General features: G+C 45.2%; 1 protein-coding gene and 1 long non-coding RNA gene across 3 annotated transcripts in view; one reads left to right on the plus strand and one right to left on the minus strand.

Annotated features, from left to right (window-relative positions):
* LOC132666635 (uncharacterized) overlaps positions 1-20,548 on the minus strand; it is a 48,739-nt gene that overhangs the window by 8,055 nt on the left and 20,136 nt on the right. The window lies entirely within an intron of this gene.
* Positions 3,841-20,548, plus strand: part of SLC17A1 (solute carrier family 17 member 1) — a 33,804-nt gene continuing 17,096 nt past the window's right edge. Inside the window, exons 1-10 of the mRNA XM_060614639.3 lie at positions 3,841-3,921; positions 5,154-5,235; positions 8,941-9,113; positions 14,004-14,237; positions 14,322-14,409; positions 14,763-14,849; positions 17,001-17,122; positions 17,242-17,403; positions 18,570-18,702; positions 18,793-18,940. Of these exons, the coding sequence (XP_060470622.3) occupies positions 5,208-5,235; positions 8,941-9,113; positions 14,004-14,237; positions 14,322-14,409; positions 14,763-14,849; positions 17,001-17,122; positions 17,242-17,403; positions 18,570-18,702; positions 18,793-18,940 (1,175 nt within the window). The 5' untranslated portion in view covers positions 3,841-3,921; positions 5,154-5,207. The remainder of the gene's footprint in view (positions 3,922-5,153; positions 5,236-8,940; positions 9,114-14,003; positions 14,238-14,321; positions 14,410-14,762; positions 14,850-17,000; positions 17,123-17,241; positions 17,404-18,569; positions 18,703-18,792; positions 18,941-20,548) is intronic.

Below are 20,548 nucleotides of genomic sequence, written 5' to 3' on the forward strand. Positions count from 1 at the left end.
GGGTCCGAACACCTGGCCGGAGACTGCAAGAAGAGGAATCCTTTTGAGAGGGAAGATAACGAATTGACTTTGGGACACGTTAGTGGTGATAACGGGATAATCAAGCGGGCATGTGGATTCGTTTCCTGGGGCCGCCATTAGGAAGTGCCACCAACCGGGTGGCTGAAAAGCCATAATTTCTTGTCTCACAGATAGAGAAGTCTGAATACGTCGGCGAAGTCCATTCTGTCCGCGCGTTGAGGGAGAATCGGTCCCGTGACCCTCTCTCCTGGTAGCCTCCGGAGTTCCTCAGCTTGAAGATGGCCGTCTCCCTGCATCTTCGTATCTTCTTCCTCTGCACATGTCTGTCTCTGTCAAAACATGTCCTTCTAATAAGGATGTCCCGTGCTAATGACAAGCTCTTCGTGTTGTCACCATGAGTACTAAAGGGACAGGACGATTGTACTGAAGCCCCAGAGGTTCTGAGGCTTGTGCCATGCCTTTGTTGAGCCTTCAGGGTAGGCACGGAACAAGTATACAGGTACGTTACAATAAAACAAAAAAGTAATTGTATTTATTAGGAATCAAGATGTTCAACGTAAGAGAAAAAGTCAAGAGCGTCAAATCAGAGGTTCTAAAAAATCCCTCAAACATTTCATTTGAATTGGAAATAACACACAGAGTTTGTAACTGAAAAAAAACAACAACTTTTGAAGTTCTTCCACTGAAAAGACCTAAAAGCCATGGGACCTAGGAGCAATGAATACGCAATGCTTAGAGTGTGGCCTCTGGATGCTTTTTCCTACTGAAAGGAACCCGCATTCCATGAGAAAGCCCAGGTCTGAGAACAGGAAATACGCTAGAGGAGCTTGGAATGTGCGTGTGTGTATGTGTGTGTGTGTGTGTTAGAAAACAAGGACACTAGGGGCGCCTGGGTGGCGCAGTCGGTTAAGCGTCCGACTTCAGCCAGGTCACGATCTCGCGGTCCGTGAGTTCGAGCCCCGCGTCAGGCTCTGGGCTGATGGCTCGGAGCCTGGAGCCTGTTTCCGATTCTGTGTCTCCCTCTCTCTCTGCCCCTCCCCCGTTCATGCTCTGTCTCGCTCTGTCCCAAAAAATAAATAAAAAAACGTTGAAAAAAGAAAACAAGGACACTATCCCAGACAACGAGGTCAGGTCTTAAGGACAATAGAGATCGGCCTGAATAGCTTCCTACTGGCCAAAGAAGAGACCATTTAAGCATCAAAAAATAGGGACTCAGCAGATTGAAACACATCCAAGAAAACCCAGAGGTCATAATTCTCCTTGGTTGGCTTTGCTAAGGCACTAAAGTATTACTCTACAACTTTATGAAGTATCTTGACTTTCCTATGAAATCTGTACTTCAGGGTAGCCAAATATTAGACTAGGCAAATTTCTTATTTTGTAGAAAATTCCAGCTCCTACCTAAAGAAGGCATGATAGAATTCGAAAGATCACCATTTTGCAACTTGCAATAAAATAACAGATCTTTTACTGATTCAGCATTTACCAACAACGGGCAAAGGCCATAGGCTGAGAACTTCCAATCAAGCTGAGAATATCTGAACCCACTGAGCAATCTTATGTCACTCAAAGTGAGACAGGCCGCCACCGTGGAAGTCTCCGGCACCCCATGAGTTCTTCTTGTCCTGGATCTAAGCAAGCCTCTCCATATGCGAGCAGTTTTCGGGCTCTAAGGGATAAAGAAATTTATCAAACGACACTAAAAGGAAGGAATTAGCCAAATCAGTTATGAAAGTCACTCTGCAAATGGCCTTGTTTTGCTACGACTGTTGTTGTTGTTTTTAAGTAACAGCAAATATAAAGTGAAGGAAGGAACGGTCACAAAATTAAGGAGAGGTGAGAGTCATAACACTCAAGTGCCACAGGCAGATCTTGTTTGGAGCCTCATTTAAATAAATTGAGTGGAAAAGGACAACTCTGAAGCAACTGGGAACATTTTCATAATGACTAGCTCTCGGATGGTATTAAGGGATTACTGTTTTTTAGAAGCGCTTATCAGCATGCTAGTTATGTTTTTTTTTTTTTTTAAAGCACTAATGAGTTATATATCCATGCTGTACTTTTTATGGGAGAAATAACATAATATCTGAGGTTTACTTTAAAATACTCCAGAAAACAGGGGCGCCTGCATGGCTCAGTCGGTTGAGCGTCCGACTTCGGCTCAGGTCATGATCTCGCAGTCCGTGGGTTCGAGCCCCGCGTCGGGCTCTGTGCCGACGGCTCAGAGCCTGGAGCCCGCTTCAGATTCTGTGTCTCCCTCTTTCTCTGACCCTCCCCCTTCATGCTCTGTCTCTGTCTCAAAAACAAATAAATATTAAAATACTACAGAAAACAAACATTGGAGATATGTCTATATGTATCTCCAGTGGCCAAACGTTGATAATTACTGATTAATGGGCACGTGGTTATATCAGGCTGTTCTACTTTTCTTGCACGTTTGAAAATTCCAATATAATGTTACATCTAAAAACTTAATAAGAAAAGCACAGAATCCAAATGTAGAACGCAGCAGTGATTTGAAAGCATATCACAGAGCAACAGAAAGCTTTGGAGCCAACACACAGAAGGATAGTTCCCTCCGGGTAATCAGTAACTGGAAGCAGAGACATTGATACTAAGTGGGAACGTTGTTTACTTAAAACATGGACATTGAACAACTGGTGATCTGGGGCTTTTAACCACTAAATGGTCAGAAAATGCCAGAAACCACCAGCCTTGCCCTCAAACCGTACAAACCAGAATCTGGAATTCTCACAAGGAAAAAAATCCAGCTGAATGTATACGACATCAAAGTCTCCTGGGCAAGCAAGTTAAAGTTTTTGTCACTTCCCGGGGCGCCGGGGTGGCTCAGTTGGTCAAGCGTCCAACTTCGGCTCAGGTCGTGATCCCACGGTTCATGGTTTAAGCCCTGTGTCAAATTCGGTGCTGACAGCTCAGAGCCTGAAGTCTGCTTCGGATTTTGTGTCTCCCTTTCTCTGCCCCTTCCCGGCTCAAGCTCTGTCTCTCTCTCTCAAAGATAAATCATCATAAAAAAAAGTCTTCAGCATTTCTTTAGAGAGAAAATAACTGATTCAATCTGTAGTGTCTGCTAAGTGCCAAACATGTATTAGGCACTTTATAAGCATTCTCACACATCTTTAAAAAAAAAAAAAAAATCTTACGTATGTAAGAAACTATCGTCCAAAATCCCCGATTTAAGAGCTCAGATGTTCCTATCTGATCAGTAGGTTGCCTTCACCGAACTCCAAGGTAAAAGCACTCTCAAGTATACCTACGGAGAGGTGGCGGAACCAGGAGAATTTGCTCATTGCAGAAGCCATGGGGAAATCACTCCCTTTGCAGGATATACTTTAATAAAATGCATCTCTCTCTGAGTAGCTTGAATGTCAGACAGATGTGGCCTTTGCAAAAGGGAGGGAAGGGGAGGGAAGCAAGACAGAGAGAAGGGAAAAAAAAGGGAAAAAGGAAGGCAGGCTGGCAAAAAGTTAACGGGGCATTTATGGGGCATAAAAAGCCACAGCATTCCTGTAGGAGTGGTACTGTGTATCCAGATCCAACCTCAATAGAAAACATCTGTCCTACGAGCACTGACTACCAGGCTGGTTCTCTCCCTCCTGGCAGGAGACTAGCGATGCTGTCTACTACGGTCATGAATTTGATGGCGGATTTCCAGGACGTTTCTAGTCCACTGGAAGATTCTAACAGTCATACTCCTCCCCTGAAGACTCAAGGAAAGGTGAAAGTTAAAGATTAAGCTTTTAACTTTGACATAACGAGGTCGTCATGAGGATTCGGTGAAGGATTAGTGGGGCTAAAATCGGTAAATCCAGAAATTCAGTACTTTTGAAAAGTTCAAAGTCATCCAAGGGAAGAAGGAATTGCTTTTCTGTCCTGAATCAGGTCAGTCTCACTCTTATATTGCTACTCACTAAATGCAATTAACAGTTCCCCAGAGTGATGGTTGAGGGGGTGGGGGGGGGGCTTCTCCGTTAAAGATCCTATCAGTTTAGCAAGCCGGGGAAATTTGGGGGCAAGATCTATTTCCACAGATTTTTCCCAAGGGAAAGTAAAAAGAACCTATTTCTAGGGATTAAGGGGAGGAGAGCAGTTGTGTGGACAGACAAGGAAAGAGAAGCCACGTGTTGTGCGCTGCGTGGCGTTGTGTGAGTGGTGTGGGGGTGTCTGTGGTGCGTACGGTGGAAACTATGCAGAAGTATGTTTGCGACGTCTGTGCTGGAGTTTGTATGTGTGGGCTGAGATGCGTTCGTAAGTGGGCGCAGAGCACGTGTGTGCTTGTACAGGATGCGTGTGGCACGTGGGTGTGTCTGTGCGTGTGTGTATTTTGAAATAAACAGCAGCCACGCAGACAGTTCGGCAAAAGATAATGCTGGTGGACCAGCTGTTTACTCACAAATACTTTGCAAATCCAACCTCAGGAATTTGTCTTTCAAGCATCCGGTCATCTAAGGGGATGGGGCCGAACGTCAAAGTTGTAGACGAGCCCAGGACCAGCGTCTGCGGACGGTTAAGGGCAGACAGAGCAGCAGCGGCCGGTCTGTCCAAGGGGAAAGTCCTGTGCGGAATGATCCGCCTGCCTGTGAGAAGGAGAAATTAACCCACAGAGAGTTCTCTTCCAGCTCTATTAAGCAAGAAGAAAAAATAATTTATTTTACCTTTACTTACTCCTTTTCGGACGTTCTTTTTTGGTACATTCGAGTTTCTGCCCTTTACCAATCTCTCCCTGCCTGAAAACCATCTTTAATTTTTTGTTCTACAAATGCAATCATAAAACGTCTTTTAACATTCCTTGCAGGGTAGGTCTACCATCAGCGAATTCCCTCAGTTTTTGCTCGGTTGGTTCACTTTTGAGGGACATTTTCACGGCACATAGAATCATGGGTTAGCAGGGTTTTTATCCTTTTTAAAAATAGTTTCCAGGGGGGTTATATATTTTTAATCAACCCACGAAGCGTCCAAGTGCAGCGTCAGAGGAAACACGTGATTGAGGTGAGTGGCTGCGGGTGTATGCAGCGTTTCCCTGTGATGCGTGTTTTAAATCAGAAGGCAGTACTGGGTGGTGTTTAGTCAGTTCTTCCCTGTTACGCTGGCACCAAAGTGTTTTGCTCTTGCAGTGGAGACCAAACCCGGCAGCAAGAAAAGAAGAAACCGGAATCCCATTCGTGCAGATGGATAACCAGTCCTCTCCTAGGAAAGGTAGAAATTATTGTCTCACTGGTTACGCTTTCTCCTTCTTACATGACATCACAGATTCTGGGTGAGCACGTTTTTCCATGAAAACACATAAAGGGCCTTAGGAATGTCCGGGAAAAGAGGTGAAAACCTTCGTCCTGCTATAAGTTTTCCATTAGGAAGACCCTAGGGCCACCTGGGTGGCTCAGTCGATTAAGCATCTGACTCTTCATTTCGGCTTGGGTCATGATCTCACGGGTTCGTGAGTTTGAGCCCCGTGTCAGGCTCTGAGCACTCACAGGGCGGGGCCTGCTTGGGATTCTCTCTCCCTCTCTCTCTGCCTCTCTCTCTCTTTCAAAATAAATGAAAAACTTAAAAAAAAAAAAAAGAAAAACCCTAAATAAAAACAATTCGTATTATTTCAATTCTTACACACTCATCCACTTAATCACGTGGTGGAGGGTACCAGAAAGAGGTCAACTACTTTTGCCCTGTCTCAAGGAGAAAGACACGGATGGAAGCGAAGACAGGATGAATGGTCCTGAGTCACCGCATCCTTGGACGTCAACACGTGGATATTTACTGAAAACTGTTATTCTGAGTCGGGCAGGGAAAGGACGAGAAGAAAGTAGCACCATGGTCTTAGAATTGCGTGCGTGTCCTAGGGAACAGAATCCCGGAAGAGTGGGGGGTGGGGGGCAAGGAATAATTTATGTAAAGATGAGGGGTCTGTTACATCTCACATTTCTTCTTGTATTATTTTTGCTTTTTTGTGATTTTGGTCATTTTTCTATTGTCTGCTTTATCGATACTCAAATTTACATAGGAGTGTATAAAACGCATAAACATAAAAGCACATAAACCACATAAGCTCACACGCATCTATCATTGATTCTGCCCTTCTGCTTAACGTTTCCTTCCTGTCAGGCTCTTGCGGTGTGTTCCTCACGTTCTTCCTGGAGTAAGTGGATAAACGGAGGTAGGCCCCCCAACGATCGTGACACGAACCCTCCTCTGCACATGAGGCCTGCTCCCCCTGGCTCTCTGGAAGCTTTTTTCTCTCCTCCAGGGATTTTTTTCCCCCAGTGTTCCTATTAGTTTTCCAGGTCCATTCGTTTTCCTTTTGATTTTCTTTAAAAATGTTTTTTAATGTTTATTTTTGAGAGAGAGAGACAGACAGACAGACAGAATGCGATTAGGGGAGGGGCAGAGAGAGAGAGAGAGAGAGAGAGAGAGAGGGAGACACAGACTCCGTTGTCGGCTCCAGGCTCCGAGCCGTCAGCACTGAGCCTGACGCAGGGCTTGAACTTAGGAACTGTGAGATCATGACCTGAGCCGAAGTCGGACGCTTAACCTGAGACTGAGCCACCCAGGCGCCCCTTTCCTTTTGATTTTAAAGATGAGGTTTAGAAAGCTTTGGAGCAAGCCATTCTCAGGGTGTGTGCATCCATGTGCGGCTGGAGACATTTTTCTGATGGCCCCTGGACAGTCAGTTTTAGGCTACAAGCCATAGGAAGGACTGGCTGATGACTGAATGGTTTTCTTCCCTCTGCTGAGCTCCAGGGCCTGTCTGCACAGGGCTAAAGTTTCAGCAGTGCCCCTGGCAAGGCTGTGTGTCGGTGTGTTCACCCTTCACTGAGCCAGGAGGTGTCCGGCATCTGAGTATCTGAGAAGAAGGTCTCTTACCAGACCCCTCCCATTGCCTGGGGATTGGTATTTGACTCCTGTTGTCCCCGAACCCTGGGAGGCAAAACAGAAACAAAAACAAACAAAAGACACTGAGATCAAATGCTTTCAGAGAAAAAAATCTGCCTTCAAAGATCAGTTTATGCCTTGAGGAGTCGGTCTTCACAGAACCCTCGGCCTGAGTATTTCATTTTTCCTGGCAGATCATCCACACTTTTAAGGACATATTTTATTTTAAATATATTTCGCCTACTATTTTTATCTGTTTACAAAGGGAGAGCCGTGCAGAAAACGAATTTTCCAGGCATTACTGCCTTTTTTTTTTTCTTTTTCCACTTAGCAGCAAATCCAACATTTGTTTAGCTGAACTTCAAAACACTTCAGAATCAGCAATGCCCTTTTACCCTCTCTCCCCCTTCTGGAACTGGGAGAGCCGTAGCAAGCGTCCAGGGTGCCGCAGCATGTGTGGCCGGAGTACTGGGGACACGTTAACTTGTCTCCCCCTTCGTAAGTCCGCAGATACAGAAATACCGTGCCCTAGCGGGGGTTATTTCTAGGAACCTCCTTCACATGGGTTTAAGATCATTTCGATGAGGTCTGTGACTTTGAGCTAATGAGATCTGGAGGAGGCAATGGACGTGGGCTGATATTGTATGATAAGCTGAGACTTTTAAGGAACCGTGGAAGGGGGTGAATGTGTTTTGCGTGGGGGATGAACATGAACTTTGAAGGACCAGAGGGTGGACCGTGGTGGCTAGCCGCCTAAGACTACCCCTAAGATTTTGGCCCCCGGTGTGTGTGCACCTCCCGCAAGTTATTTAAGCAAACACTAAGCTAGGTGCCGCCTGAAGGGATTTAGCAGATTTAAACATGGTCCCAAATGAGCTGATCTTAAAATAGGGAAATCATCCAGGAAATCACCCAGCCCTTCGACTTGGGTCTAGAGGTCAGAGACCAAGCAGCTAGGGAGAGTCCAAGTGTGAGAGGGTTCAACATTAAGCCAGATTCTTTCGGGCTGGTTTCAGAGCTGCAGGAAGCCACGTGACAAGTCACAGGAACAGCCGCTTGGAACTGTAAGCATCTCCCAGCCGACAGCCAGCAGGGAGACGGCCACCTCAGTACCGTATCCACAGACAACTGAATCCTTACCATAACCTGAGCGAGAATGGAAATAGATCCTTGCTTAGAACCTTCAGCTGAGAACTTAGCCTGGCTGATCCCTTGATTTTAGCCTTTGAGATCATGAGCAGAAAACTTAAGTGTACTATGCTAACTCTATGCTAAAACTTCTCAACTGCAGAACTGTCTTAACAAATGGGTGTCGTTTTAGGCCATTAGGTTTGCAGACTTTTTTTTACACAGCAAGAGAAAACACACTTAGGAAAGCACATCCACAACAAAGCCTTCGACAAGCGTTGTCTGAAATGTACAAACATCAGAGCTACTCCGTGTAAATCAGGAACCATGGTATGAAAACCAGGGATGCTAAGTGCGGCCAACAATTCACCGGCGGTTCTGATCCAAGGAGAACAGGAAATTAAAGACACGAGGATCGCCAAAGAACCAACGAAATCATCACTATTTGCGTATTCCCCACGTAGAAAACCTACCCCAAACACCAGATGTATTTTTAGAAACAACAGTGACTTTTGGCTAGCTGGCTGGATACAGTATCGACCTTTAAAAGCCTAATTCCTTTCTTTTTAAACAAAATTTTTTAAATGTTTATTCATTTTTGAGAGGCCAAGAGGCAGAGCATGAGGCGGGGAGGGGCAGAGAGAGGGAGGCGGACACAGCATCGCGAGCAGGCTCCAGGCTCTGAGCTGTCAGCACAGAGCCCAAGGTGAGGCTCGAACCCACGGACTGCGAGATTACCTATATACAGTATGTATATAATATATAAGTATATATTATATATAAAATATAAAATGTATAGTAAATAATATTAGAATGGCTCCAAGTTTCCGAGTGCCCTTCCTAAAGTTACTGTCTGTTTTTACCTCAGCTGTGTTAACAATGGACACTTTCTGTTTTACTTCTTAGTTCCAAGTGTTTGCTCCTTCCGCTACGGATTGTCTCTCCTCTTGCACGTCTGTAACAGTATCATAATGTCACAGCGCATGTGTCTGAGCCTCACAATGGTGGTCATGGTGAACAGCTCGGACCCACACGGTGTGCCCAACGCCTCCACAGAGGACAGCCTGGATGTCATGAAGGTATATGAAAAATACTGGCTGTAGTCCTAAATTGCAAATCCTGTCTTTCTAATTAGGTGGCGTAGAGATTGCATGTTATCATAATTGATGGGACACTAATAATCAGAAGAAGAAGTCTAAGGCTTCAACCACCTTGCTAATAATGACCTAACTAAACATGTCCCATGATTACAGCATTCCTCGATATTTGTGAAGGGCTTTGTTGTGTGAATCCTTCCCTGTGAAGAAGGATAAAAACCAAGCATTAGGGTGTCTAGAATTGAGATGTTTGGCCAAGCAAAACAGAAAGAAAGAAAGAAAGAAAGAAAGAAAGAAAGAAAGAAAGGAAGGAAGAAAAGAGAGAGTGGCAAAAGTAACATTTGTTTTTTTTTAATGTTTTTATTATTTATTAATTTTTTTTCAATATATGATATTATTTATTAATTTTGAGAGAGAGGGAGAGAGTACACCTGAGTGGGAGAGGGGTTAGAGAGAAAGAATCCCAAGAAGTAATACTTGACAAACTCATGGCGGAGAACTTTCCAAAGTTACTGGCAGGCACCGAATCACAAGTCCAAGAAGCTCAGAGAACACCAAACAGGATAAATACCAAAAAGGCAAATAATTAACAACAAGAAAAACCGACTGGACATATTTAAGTTGCAGAAAACCAGGACACAGAGAACATCCTGAATGAAGCCAGAGAGAAAAGTATCTTACCGACAGAAGAACAAGGAGACGAATTTAGAAGACTTATCAGAAACCATTCAAACAAGAAGAGAAGGGGAAAACATCTTTGCAGTGTTGAAAGAAAAAGAATCTGCCAAAATGGAATTCTATATCCAATGAAATTACCCCCAAAGTGAAAGAATGAAGACTATTTCAGGCAAATAAAAACTGAGGTAATTTATTGCCAACAGGCCGGCCATACAAGAAATGTTAAAAAAAAAAAAAAAAAAAAGTAGGTTTTAATCCAACCATATCAATAATCATTTTAAATATGAATGGCCCATACATATCAGTTAAAAGACAGAAATGATCAGATATGGATAAGAAATAAGGTCATTAGACATGGAATCTACAAGAAATGCTTCTTAAATACAAAGACTCAGATAGATTAAAAGTAAAGGGATAAAGAAAATGTGATGCAGCCACGAAAACACTAATCAAAAGAAAACCTAAGTAGCCATATTAATTTCAGACAAAGCAGAATTTATAGCAAGGAAGATTATCAGAGATAAAGGGGTATTACCTAATGATAAAGGAGTCAAGTCTCCAAAAAGATACAATAATCCTGAACATGCATGTCCCTAACAACAGAGCAGCAAAATACAGAAGGTGAAAACTGTTAGAACTGAAAGGAGAAAGAGACATATATAAAATTGGTAACTGTTTTCTATTTGTTACATCTCTTCTCTGTTTCCTTTTTTTGAATTCTCTTTTTTGCCTTCTCTGGGTTTAATTATTTAAGTGATTCAGTTTTATTTCTTCTTTTCATGTATCATTTAGACTTTAAAAAACACCTGTTTTATTTCATTTTTTATTTATTTATTTTGAGCGAGAGCGAGCAGGGGAGGGCCAGAGACAGAGGAAGAGAGAGAATCCCAAGCAGGCTCTAGAATGTCAGTGAGAGCCTGACACGGGGCTCAAACTCTTGAACTGTGTGTGAGGTCATGACCTGAGTCAAAATGAAGAGTCAGATGCTTAACCAACTGAGCCACCCAGGCAACCCCCAAAAGACACCTGATTTAGTAGTTGCCCCAGCATTTACAACATACATTTTTTAATCATCTAAATCCACCATCAAATCGGGGTGTCTGGGTGGCTCCATCGGTTAAGCGTCTGACTTCAGCTCAGGTCACGATCTCACAGTCTGGGAGTTCGAGCCCCGCGTCGGGCTCCGTGCCGACAGCTCAGAGCCTGGAGCCTGCTTTGGATTCTGTGTCTGCCCCCTCTCTCTGCCCCCTGCCCCCGCTCATGCTCTGTCTCTCTCTGTCTCTCAGTAATAAATAAATGTTAAAAAAAAATTTAAACCCACCGGCAAATAATACCAAACTGCTTCATGTGCATTGCAGGTACTTTATAACACATTATTCCTAATTTTGCTCTCCCGTCTCTTGGGAAAGTGCTGTTATTCATTTCAGTATCCACATTATAAATACATGATTACATTACTGCTTTAAACAAGTAGTTATCTTTTAGAATAATTCAAAGTGAAATATTCTTTTTATTTATTTACTTTGAGAGAGAGAGAGAGAGAGAGAGGCAGAGGGAGAGAGAGAGAATTCTAAGCAGGCTCCACACTCAGCACAGAGCCCGATGCAGGGCGGGACTCAATCCCACAACCCCGGGATCATGACCTGAGCCAAAATGAGGAGTCGGGACCCTCAACTGACTGAGCCACGCAGGGACCTCCAAAATAAAACATTTTATCCCTTCATTTATTCTTTTCGGATGCACTTCTTTTTTTAATACAGATCCATGTTCCTGAGCGATTTCATTTCCTTCTGCAGAAAGAACTTCTATTAAAACTTCTTTTGTGGGTAATGCTTTCGTTTTTCTACCTAAGAAATCTTTGCATAGCCCGAGGCAAAAAAACCACTCTTCTTGCTATGTCTTCTTCTAGAAGTTGTATAATTTCAGGCTTTACATTTAAACATATGATTCATTTAGACTTAATTTTTATGTATGGTGGGTTGAAGATTCTTTTTTTACATACAGATATACAATTGTTCTACCACCATTTGTGAATTGTCTTTGGATGTTTGTTGAAAAGTCAGTATTTGTAGGACGAATACCACTTACTTGATTTTAAGGCTTGTCATAAAGTTATAGTAATCAAAACAGTGTGGTATAGCTCACAAAAAACAGTCAATGAAATAAAATAGAGAGTTCAGAAACCAACTCACACAGATATAAACTCCTGATTTTTTTCCTGATCCACAAAAGAAAATACATAAAATTGGACTCCATTCCATTCCATTCCAAAGAGCTGTTGAGAGAATAAAGAGACCTGAGACAGAGACAAATGTTTGCAAATCCTGTCTAATAAAGGAATTCTATCAAAACTCGATAAAAATGAAACAAAAGCCCAATAAAAAAATGGGGAAAATGTAAACAGTCTTTTTGCCAAGGAAGATACAGGGAAGGATGGCAAATACTCACAAAAAGATGTCCCACATCATCAGTCATTAGGGACAAGCAAATTAAATCCATAAAGGTTTATGACTACACACCGAAGCCTCTGACATCGCTGGGGAGGACGTAAAATGGTACAATCACTTCAGTGACCTGCTGTATGATCCCCCCATTCCATGCCAGGTATTTACTGAAGAGAAATGAACACACATGTCCGTACAGAGACTTGTATGTAAATGCTCACAGTCACTTTATTTGTAACAGCCCCAAACTGGAAACAATAAAAAGGTTCAACAGATGAATGAATGCACACACTATAGTACAGTCCTAAAACAGGGTACTGCTTAGCACTAATCATAAATGAATGCTAAAAATAAATGGATGAAACTCAAAATAAGTATGGCGAATTTACAGAAAACCTCCAGAAAATAAAAACGATGACGTAGTGACAGGCAGAGAAGATCAGTGGTGGGAGAACAGCAGGAAAGAGGAATTACAAAAAGAAGTAAGGAAACTTTTGGAGGTGAGGAACACGTACATTTCCTTGACTGTGGTGACGGTTTTGTGAGCGTGCATGTAATTACACGTGTCAAGTTGTACATTTTATGTCAAAGATTAAGTATGCAGTTTATTGCATCGTTTGTCCCTCAGAAATCTGTTAAAATCTTTTTATCCAATTTTTCCTTGAATGATATCCTGAAACATTTGTAGTATTCCATTGCTTTGGTTTAAATATTGAGAACCCCATATTCTAGAGAAATGGGTATTCGCAGGGACCACACACGTAAAAAAAGAGCCTCTTTAGAAGATCCAGGGAAACTGATGTCCTTCACATCGGAGTCACACAAAAGGAATTCTCTTCGCGGCCATACAAAGGAACCAGATGAAGAGAGAGAGAGAGAGAGAGAGAGAGAGAGAGGGAGGGAGAGAGAGAGAGAGAGAGAGAGAAAATACAGCATGTATTTTCCAAACACATCCAAAAGATGAAAACTCACCAAAAAATTGTTTCCACAGAGCAGATCTGAGTTGTAACCTGAAATTACAAAATGCAGCTAAAAACTAGGGAGGCAATTATATTTACGGGCAACAGTAGACACAGGAGCTCAGAGCAGAGGTGGCCCGGTGACAGGAGGCTGTGCTCAGGCAGTAGAGCGTGGAATACAAGTGAGTTGACAGATCTCAGGGGAGGATTTTGGAAACACGAGACAGAACATTTTAGAAAAGGAGAGAACCAAGCACCAAAAGAGAATTGGCCCTCTTCCTTCACTGTCTCATCCAATGATTTTCACGGTTCGGCCTGATACCTTCTCTTCACGTTTTGATCGATCACTGTTTCTGTCTCTGGGAGTAGTACGTATGTGGGGAAATGTCTGTCTGGGGAACGAGGGTAACTTAACGGAGTCGTCGGAGGAAGACAGAAGGCAACAGGCAATTAATGATGGCGGCAAGTGTAGTATTCCACAGAAGACTTGACACGCAGAGTAGCAATGTTCCAGGAGTAAGTATTAAACGTCTACACCGTACTGGGGGTAGAGACGGTGCAAGGACTCGCCATTAGCCTTGAAGATACCGGTGTGAAATGTCAGCACCCACAGGAAATGATGTTATAAAGGAGCAGCAAAGGTCCCGTGATGGAGAATGAAGCAGAGGGGAGCTCCTTGACGCCAAGGAAGCCTGCAGACCAGGGTCCCCGCATCCCTGACTATCACAGTAACTCACCAGGATGCAGAGTGGCTCCATGCAACTCTCTCTCTCTCTCTTTTTTCCCCCCAGAGCCCCGTGTACAACTGGAGTCCTAAAACCCAGGGCATCATCTTCAGTTCCATCTTCTATGGCATACTCATCATCCAAATTCCTGTTGGATACTTGTCCGAAAAATACTCCATCAAGAAAATGATCGGCTCGGCACTATTCCTCAGCTCCCTGTTTAGCCTGATCCTGCCGATGGCCGCTGAAGGTGGAGAAGCTTGGATCATTGCATGTCGGGCGGCCCAGGGAGTTTCCCAGGTACTAAGATAACGCAACAAGTGAACAGGGCTGAAATTCACAGGAAGCATCAGAGATCAGATGTCCTAATCCTTCTGATTTCAGGGGTCAGCATTAATAGCTCAGCACGCAATATGGGTCAAGTGGGCTCCACCCTTGGAACGAGGCCGACTCACCTCCCTGAGTCTATCAGGTAACGACCTAGGGCCTCGAAGGTGTGAGTGTCACTGCTCCCTCACTGTGCCGTGTTCTTCCCAGAGCTGTAAAAGACGTGTGTTTTGAACTGTCCGGGGCTTTGGGAACCATCTGTTCCGGCAGCCCCCCCTTAAAGATGCGGAAACTGTCTAGAAAGGAGAGGCTTCTTTATCTCAAACAACAGAAAAAGGGAGGGGGGGGGGGAAGCAAATATTTTATTCGTTTCTTCTGCCCAGTGTTTTCCTCTACAAATGTATTTCACCGGAAATCGTTCATTGCTACCCTGACGCTACATTATCTCTAGGTTCAGATGTCTGCTCCTTAGGGGCGCTCTTTGTGCTTTCTGATTAGGGGTTCTGCTGGGGCCCTTCATTGTTCTGCTTGTGACTGGATTCATCTGCCAATCCCTGGGCTGGCCCGTGGTCTTCTATATTTTTGGTGAGTCTCTTTCTGTAAAATCCCAGTCATTATTCAGAACTGAAAAAATTAAAAAAAAAAACCAACCTGACTATAACGTAATAATTTATAGAAAGTTAATGGCTTTAAAAATCATGAATCTCATGGAGGGTAAGAGGTCAGCCTTCATTAATTTCCTCCTGCCCTGGTACTGGTTCCGTGCAGTTTTACGCTTCCAGTCCTCTCTTCCGGGGAGCCGCCACTCTCTGTGTCCACCTGTCCGTCTCTCCAATTTGGGGGAGCCACAGCTTGCCCTATGACCTCAACTCTCTGCGGGATCGAAGACGACTTGTTGATTTTTAGTCTGCTAAACATTTTCTGGTCACGAGGATGGGAAGGATGACTCTTCCAAGTTCCTTACGTGCCGGATCAGAAAGCAGAAGTCTCTCTCCAAGCCATTCTGAAGTTAGCGGGGTCAACACTGGACGAGAAGACATATTATATTCCAGTGTAGTACAAATCAGTAGCTTTATTTGCGACTTTTAAATGTTCCTGTGTCTTGCCCCGGGCCTCACAAATGTTACAGCTGGCCAAGACTCCATGCCCACAAATCAAGTGGAGGTTCTTCGGTCCTGAACCTGAACTCTCAATCACATCCAACAATACCGGGGGCAGCGGCGGGGGGGAGGGTCTGCCTGACCCCCTGACCAGACTTCATTCTTCTGGCCATTCCTGCTCAGTCTTCTGCAGACTTTTCCTCTTCTCCTTGCCACGAACTCCTGGCTTTCTTCAAAGCTCTGCCCCAGGCTCCTCCTCTAGGACCGTATTCCCTCCCTAAAAACATGATTCATGCTAAGTGTCGGTGACCGCTTACTAACCACGCGTCTCGGAGCGAGCAAGCTGACCTTTCTGCACATCAATATTCCCTGACAGTACCACAGGGCTTTTCTGAGGGCTAAACTGTCACACAGAAATGTACGTATTCCCCATGTCTTAGGGGGCTTCTCTCCACTTACGTGTCACCTTGGGATTAGGTCCTCAGGCCACGGAGTGAGGTGGGAGTTGTATGTTGTCAATATGCTTTAAAAAAATTTTTTTTTGTTAATGCTTATTTGTTTTTGAGAGAGACAGAGGCAGAGCGCGAGCAAGGCGGGGGCAGAGAGAGGGGGAGACACAGAATCGGAAGCAGGCTTCAGGCTCCGAGCCATCAGCACAGAGCCTGACGCAGGGCTCGAACTCCCGAACCGCGAGATCATGACCTGAGCCGAAGTCGGACGCTCAACCGACAGAGCCACCAGGACCCTCCCACCCCCCACCGCCTCGCTCCAGCCCTTGCTTCCTCTCCAGTCACACTGGCCTCATAACCTAGGGCTCTGGCACTCTCTGCTCCCTCTGCCTGGCCCCACATCCACATCCCAGCCTCCACGGAGCCTGACACCCCTCACCTCCTCCCCCGCAACTTCTCTCCACAGCTCTTACCACTGACATTTAACACCTTTTACCTACTTACTTTTCATGCTCTCCTTCTCATCCACTAGAAAATAAACTCCACAAAGACAGAAATATCTGTCTGGTCTATCCACTGCCGTACCCCCAGTGCCCAGAATAGTGACTGGTACAGAATGAGCATTTCATCACTACTTTTCGAATGAATGAATGCATTTCTGGAAGATTCACTGACGAGCACTGCACCCCCTGTCCTAACAGGATTTCTAAAGGGTCATTAGTACAAAACACTCAAAAACGACAAATCCTTTGGCAAACTCATGGAGGACTTGTATAATCCCTGAGGCCAGGGCTGTATCTTAGGAGCATGGCCAAGACTGAAGCTCCCAAAGCTAGGTGATGGTCAAGCCCTTTGAGGTCTCGGCTGTGCCGTCTTCTCACGGTGGGACACGTTGGGGATCTAGAGATGAGGGTCTGTCTAGGAGCAGGGAGGTCCACTCTCATGAGTGGGGGGATACAGAGGCTCGAGGGCCAGAGGGCTTGCCGCCCTTTCCACAAAATTCATTCTGGAGGCAGAGGCAGCCTCGGATACAGAGAGGACTGCCCAAAATGCAAGCCTTGCTGTAAAGTCGCAAAGAAGAAAGAGGAGGTTCAGGTTCTCGGACCGATGACGAGACACGTCAAGGTGGGAAGGGCACTTACTACGGACAGAAGCAATTTCAATTCTAACCTGTTCTGCTTTGAGAGGCGCCTGTGGCTGTGGCGTGAGTCTTCTCTGGTTCCTTCTGTTCTATGACGACCCCAAGACCCACCCGTGTATAAGCGTCAGTGAGAAGAACTACATCTTGTCATCCCTCAACCAGCAGCAGGTAGGACACGGACGCTCCACGGTGGCAGCTCCCAGATTCTGTGCCCAAAGAAACCGCGTTCCAGCTTCTCCTAATGGGCTGACAGTCAACGTTTCGTTGTTGTTGCTGTTTTTTCCCAGAGCAGCTCAAGAACACGGTCTCTGCCGATCAAGGCTATGATTAAGTCTCTCCCACTCTGGGCCATTGTTTTCGGTTCTTTTGCTTTCCACTGGACAAACAACATCGTGCTTTTCTACACCCCGACGTTTGTCGACTCCAACCTTCATGTGAATGTAAAAGAAGTAAGGACACCTTTCCTCTCCTTTTAACTTTATGAAACTTCTCACGACTCTAGTCCTAGCTCTTGGCCTCTCTACACTGTCTAGCTGATGCTCTGCACCTGGAGACTCACTGTTTCCACTTTTTCTGTCACCATTTCCCGAAACAAAAGGTGTAGGCACCGTGTCTGGCCTCTGCAAAACACAGTCCTGTTCCCGTAGTGCCTTTCCCCGCCATTCACTGTATTATTGCCCTACCGCAGTACTCAAGGCTCAACACCATCGTTCCCTACAGGGACTCATCCTCCCCTCCACGGTGCCCAGTCACACCCATCCTATCTCTCGGAACAAGGCAATGAGTCCCGGGCTGAGAACCCATGACTCAGGTCTTGCTTTGAAACGACGGGCGCTCTCATTGCTTGTCTGACTTGGAGAATCACTGATGCCTGGAACCTTATGTCTGATGCCATGGTAACCAGAAAAGACTCCCGTAGAAATGGAATGCCCAAAGTGGCATTCTGCAGTGAACCTCCAGGAACCCAGCCTAGGGGCCAACATGACAGTGAGGTCATTTAAGCTCTTTCTGATTCAATTTTGCCCTCCACGAGACCATGGAGGGGTTGAAATAATAGCAGCGATCCAGAGTAAGCACCAGATAAACGTTTGTAATTGTTGTCATCACTCTTTCTCCCCCGAGCCAGCTGTCCCCATTCCCAAGTGTAGTCTTCATCTCTGTTATCCAGAACTTTCAGTTCCTGTGACACTACCAATAGAAAACTAGACATACTGTGACAACCGTTTTTGATTTATTTATTTACTGGAGTGAGAGAGAGCGCGAGCGCGCGAGCAGGGGGAGGGGAGAGGGGAGAGGGGCAGAGGGAGAGTGAGAACCCCAAGCCATCCACACTCAGCGCAGAACCCGATGTGGGGCTCGACTGCACAACCCTGGGATCGTGACCTGAGCCAAAATTAAGGGTCGGACACTCATCTGACCAAGACACCCCGTGACAACTATGTCTGACCTCAAGGCTATTTTCCTCTTTCTTTTGGGTGGTGTGGCCCCAAGTCAGAATTCTGTGGTTGTATGTTGATGGTGTCTCCTATGGCAATACAGATGTTCAGTACTGAACTTCAGTGGAGGGATGGCTCTGGCTTCCGGACTCATCCTTTCGATGACATTTCTTTCTCAGAATGGGCTGCTGTCAGCCCTCCCCTATTTGTTTGCCTGGAGCTTTGGTATCCTGGCAGGTCACGCTGCAGACTTCCTCCTGTCCAGGAATATTCTCCGCCTCAATACCATCCGGAAGCTCTTCAGCACACTAGGTAAGGAACAGCCAGGACATTCAAGCACTTTGAGTTACTTCACCCCATCTTCGGGACGCCCCTAATTGTGTTGTCTGGACGGCTCCCCAGGACTCTTCCTGCCTCCCTTCTTCGGTCTGTGCCTGATTCACCTGAGTTTCAGCTTCTCCAGCACCATCGTTTTCCTGATACTTACTGGTTCCACAGGAAGCTTTTGCATGGCCGGACTACTTATAAATGGCTTGGATATTGCTCCCAGGTATGGTGGTAAACATCTCTTTCTTGTATTCAAGCTCTCAAGGGCGCTTTAAGATTTCCACCGTGTTGTAAGTTCATGGCCGGCAGGCCAAAATGCTTCCTGAAGAAGCATCAGTATAGTTCAGAAATCTCCTCTAAGTGAATTATGTGCCTAATGATATATTAATGTGTGCAACTCTTATGTGTATGAAGTGTAGCCCAGTGATTCAGAGCACAGGTTCTAAAGTCGGAAGGTTCGGTTTCGATAAAAGCGTGAATACGCCGCTCAAGCAACCTGCTTACCTTCTCTGTGCCTGCTTCACATCTACAAAACGGGGGTAATAAGAGAATTTAGTTTAACTTAAATTTTTTATTTAAAAAATTTTTTTAATGTTTATGTATTTTTGAGAGAGAGAGAGAGAGAGAGAGAGAGAGAGAGAGAGAGAGAGAAGCAGGCTCCAGGCTCCAAGCTGTCAGCACAGAGTCTGACATGGGGCCTGACCTCACAAACCGTGAGATCATGACCCAAGCTGAAGTCAGACACGTCACTGATTGAGCCACCCAGGGTCCCCGGTTCAGCCCTTGTTGAAGATACACTAAGTGTGACTGATGGCAGCAGTTCTGCCATTTGCACAGCTCCAGGGGGCGCTGTCTACATCGTACTTTGCGGGGCTAGTAGTCCCTGGGGAACTTAGATCCACTATGAACACGATTCTCTGAAGTTTAGTAACACAGGGGCCGTGGGGCTAGCGATGCAAAATCAACAAAAAATAATCCACTTGTCAACTCTTACAAAGAACCTCGTCCATCATATCTACACAAGGTGAGCGTCAGAGTGATGAGGACATGTATCCGTTAGTTTCATTCGGTTCCAAGGCCCTCCTTAAAAATGCCCACAGGTGTTCTGATCACCTGGAGTTGTATAAAAACGTGTAAGGATTATTTGATATAGAAAGCACCATGTCAACTGAGCCATATGCACTTTGAGGTCGAGGATGAGAAAGGAGGGGTGCCTGGGCGGCTCAGTCGGTCAAGCGTCCGATTTCGGCTCGGGTCATGATCTCACGGTTCATGGGTTCGAGCCCCACATCGGGGTCTGTGCTGACAGCTCAGAGCCTGGAGCCTGCTTCGGATTCTGTGTCTCCCTCTCTCTGCCCCTCTCCCACTTGTGCTCTCTCTCTCTCAAAAACAAATAAACATAAAAAAAAAAAAATGAAAAGAAGGAGAAAGGAAATTACAAATAGTAGCATTTCTTGAGTATTTTTCACGTGCCCATCAGGCCGCAGTGTGAATGAGATCATGTTGTCCACATGAGTGTGGGCGAGGAAACAAAAGAGCAGGGTAAGGAATTTATGTTAAGTCACACAGCAATAAGGACGGAGGGTGCATACCTACCTACGTCTGCTTCCAAAGTGGACCAGCTGTAGTCACTCCCTCAACAGTGCCAGTTGCTAGCATCTGCTCAGTAGGACCTGAAATATCTCAACCAGCAGGGGCTGGGGTAACACAGCACTTGGCCTGAGTTGCACTGTCCCGATGGACCCAAACTCCAGGTCGGCCAGCTAATTTTGTAGAGTCGGGGAGAATAAATATCCTAATACACAAACTAGAAACAATTCTCAGTCTCTTA

Source organism: Panthera onca, chromosome B2, assembly GCF_046562875.1.
Source record: "Panthera onca isolate mPanOnc1 chromosome B2, mPanOnc1 haplotype 2, whole genome shotgun sequence".
Taxonomy (NCBI): domain Eukaryota; kingdom Metazoa; phylum Chordata; class Mammalia; order Carnivora; family Felidae; genus Panthera; species Panthera onca.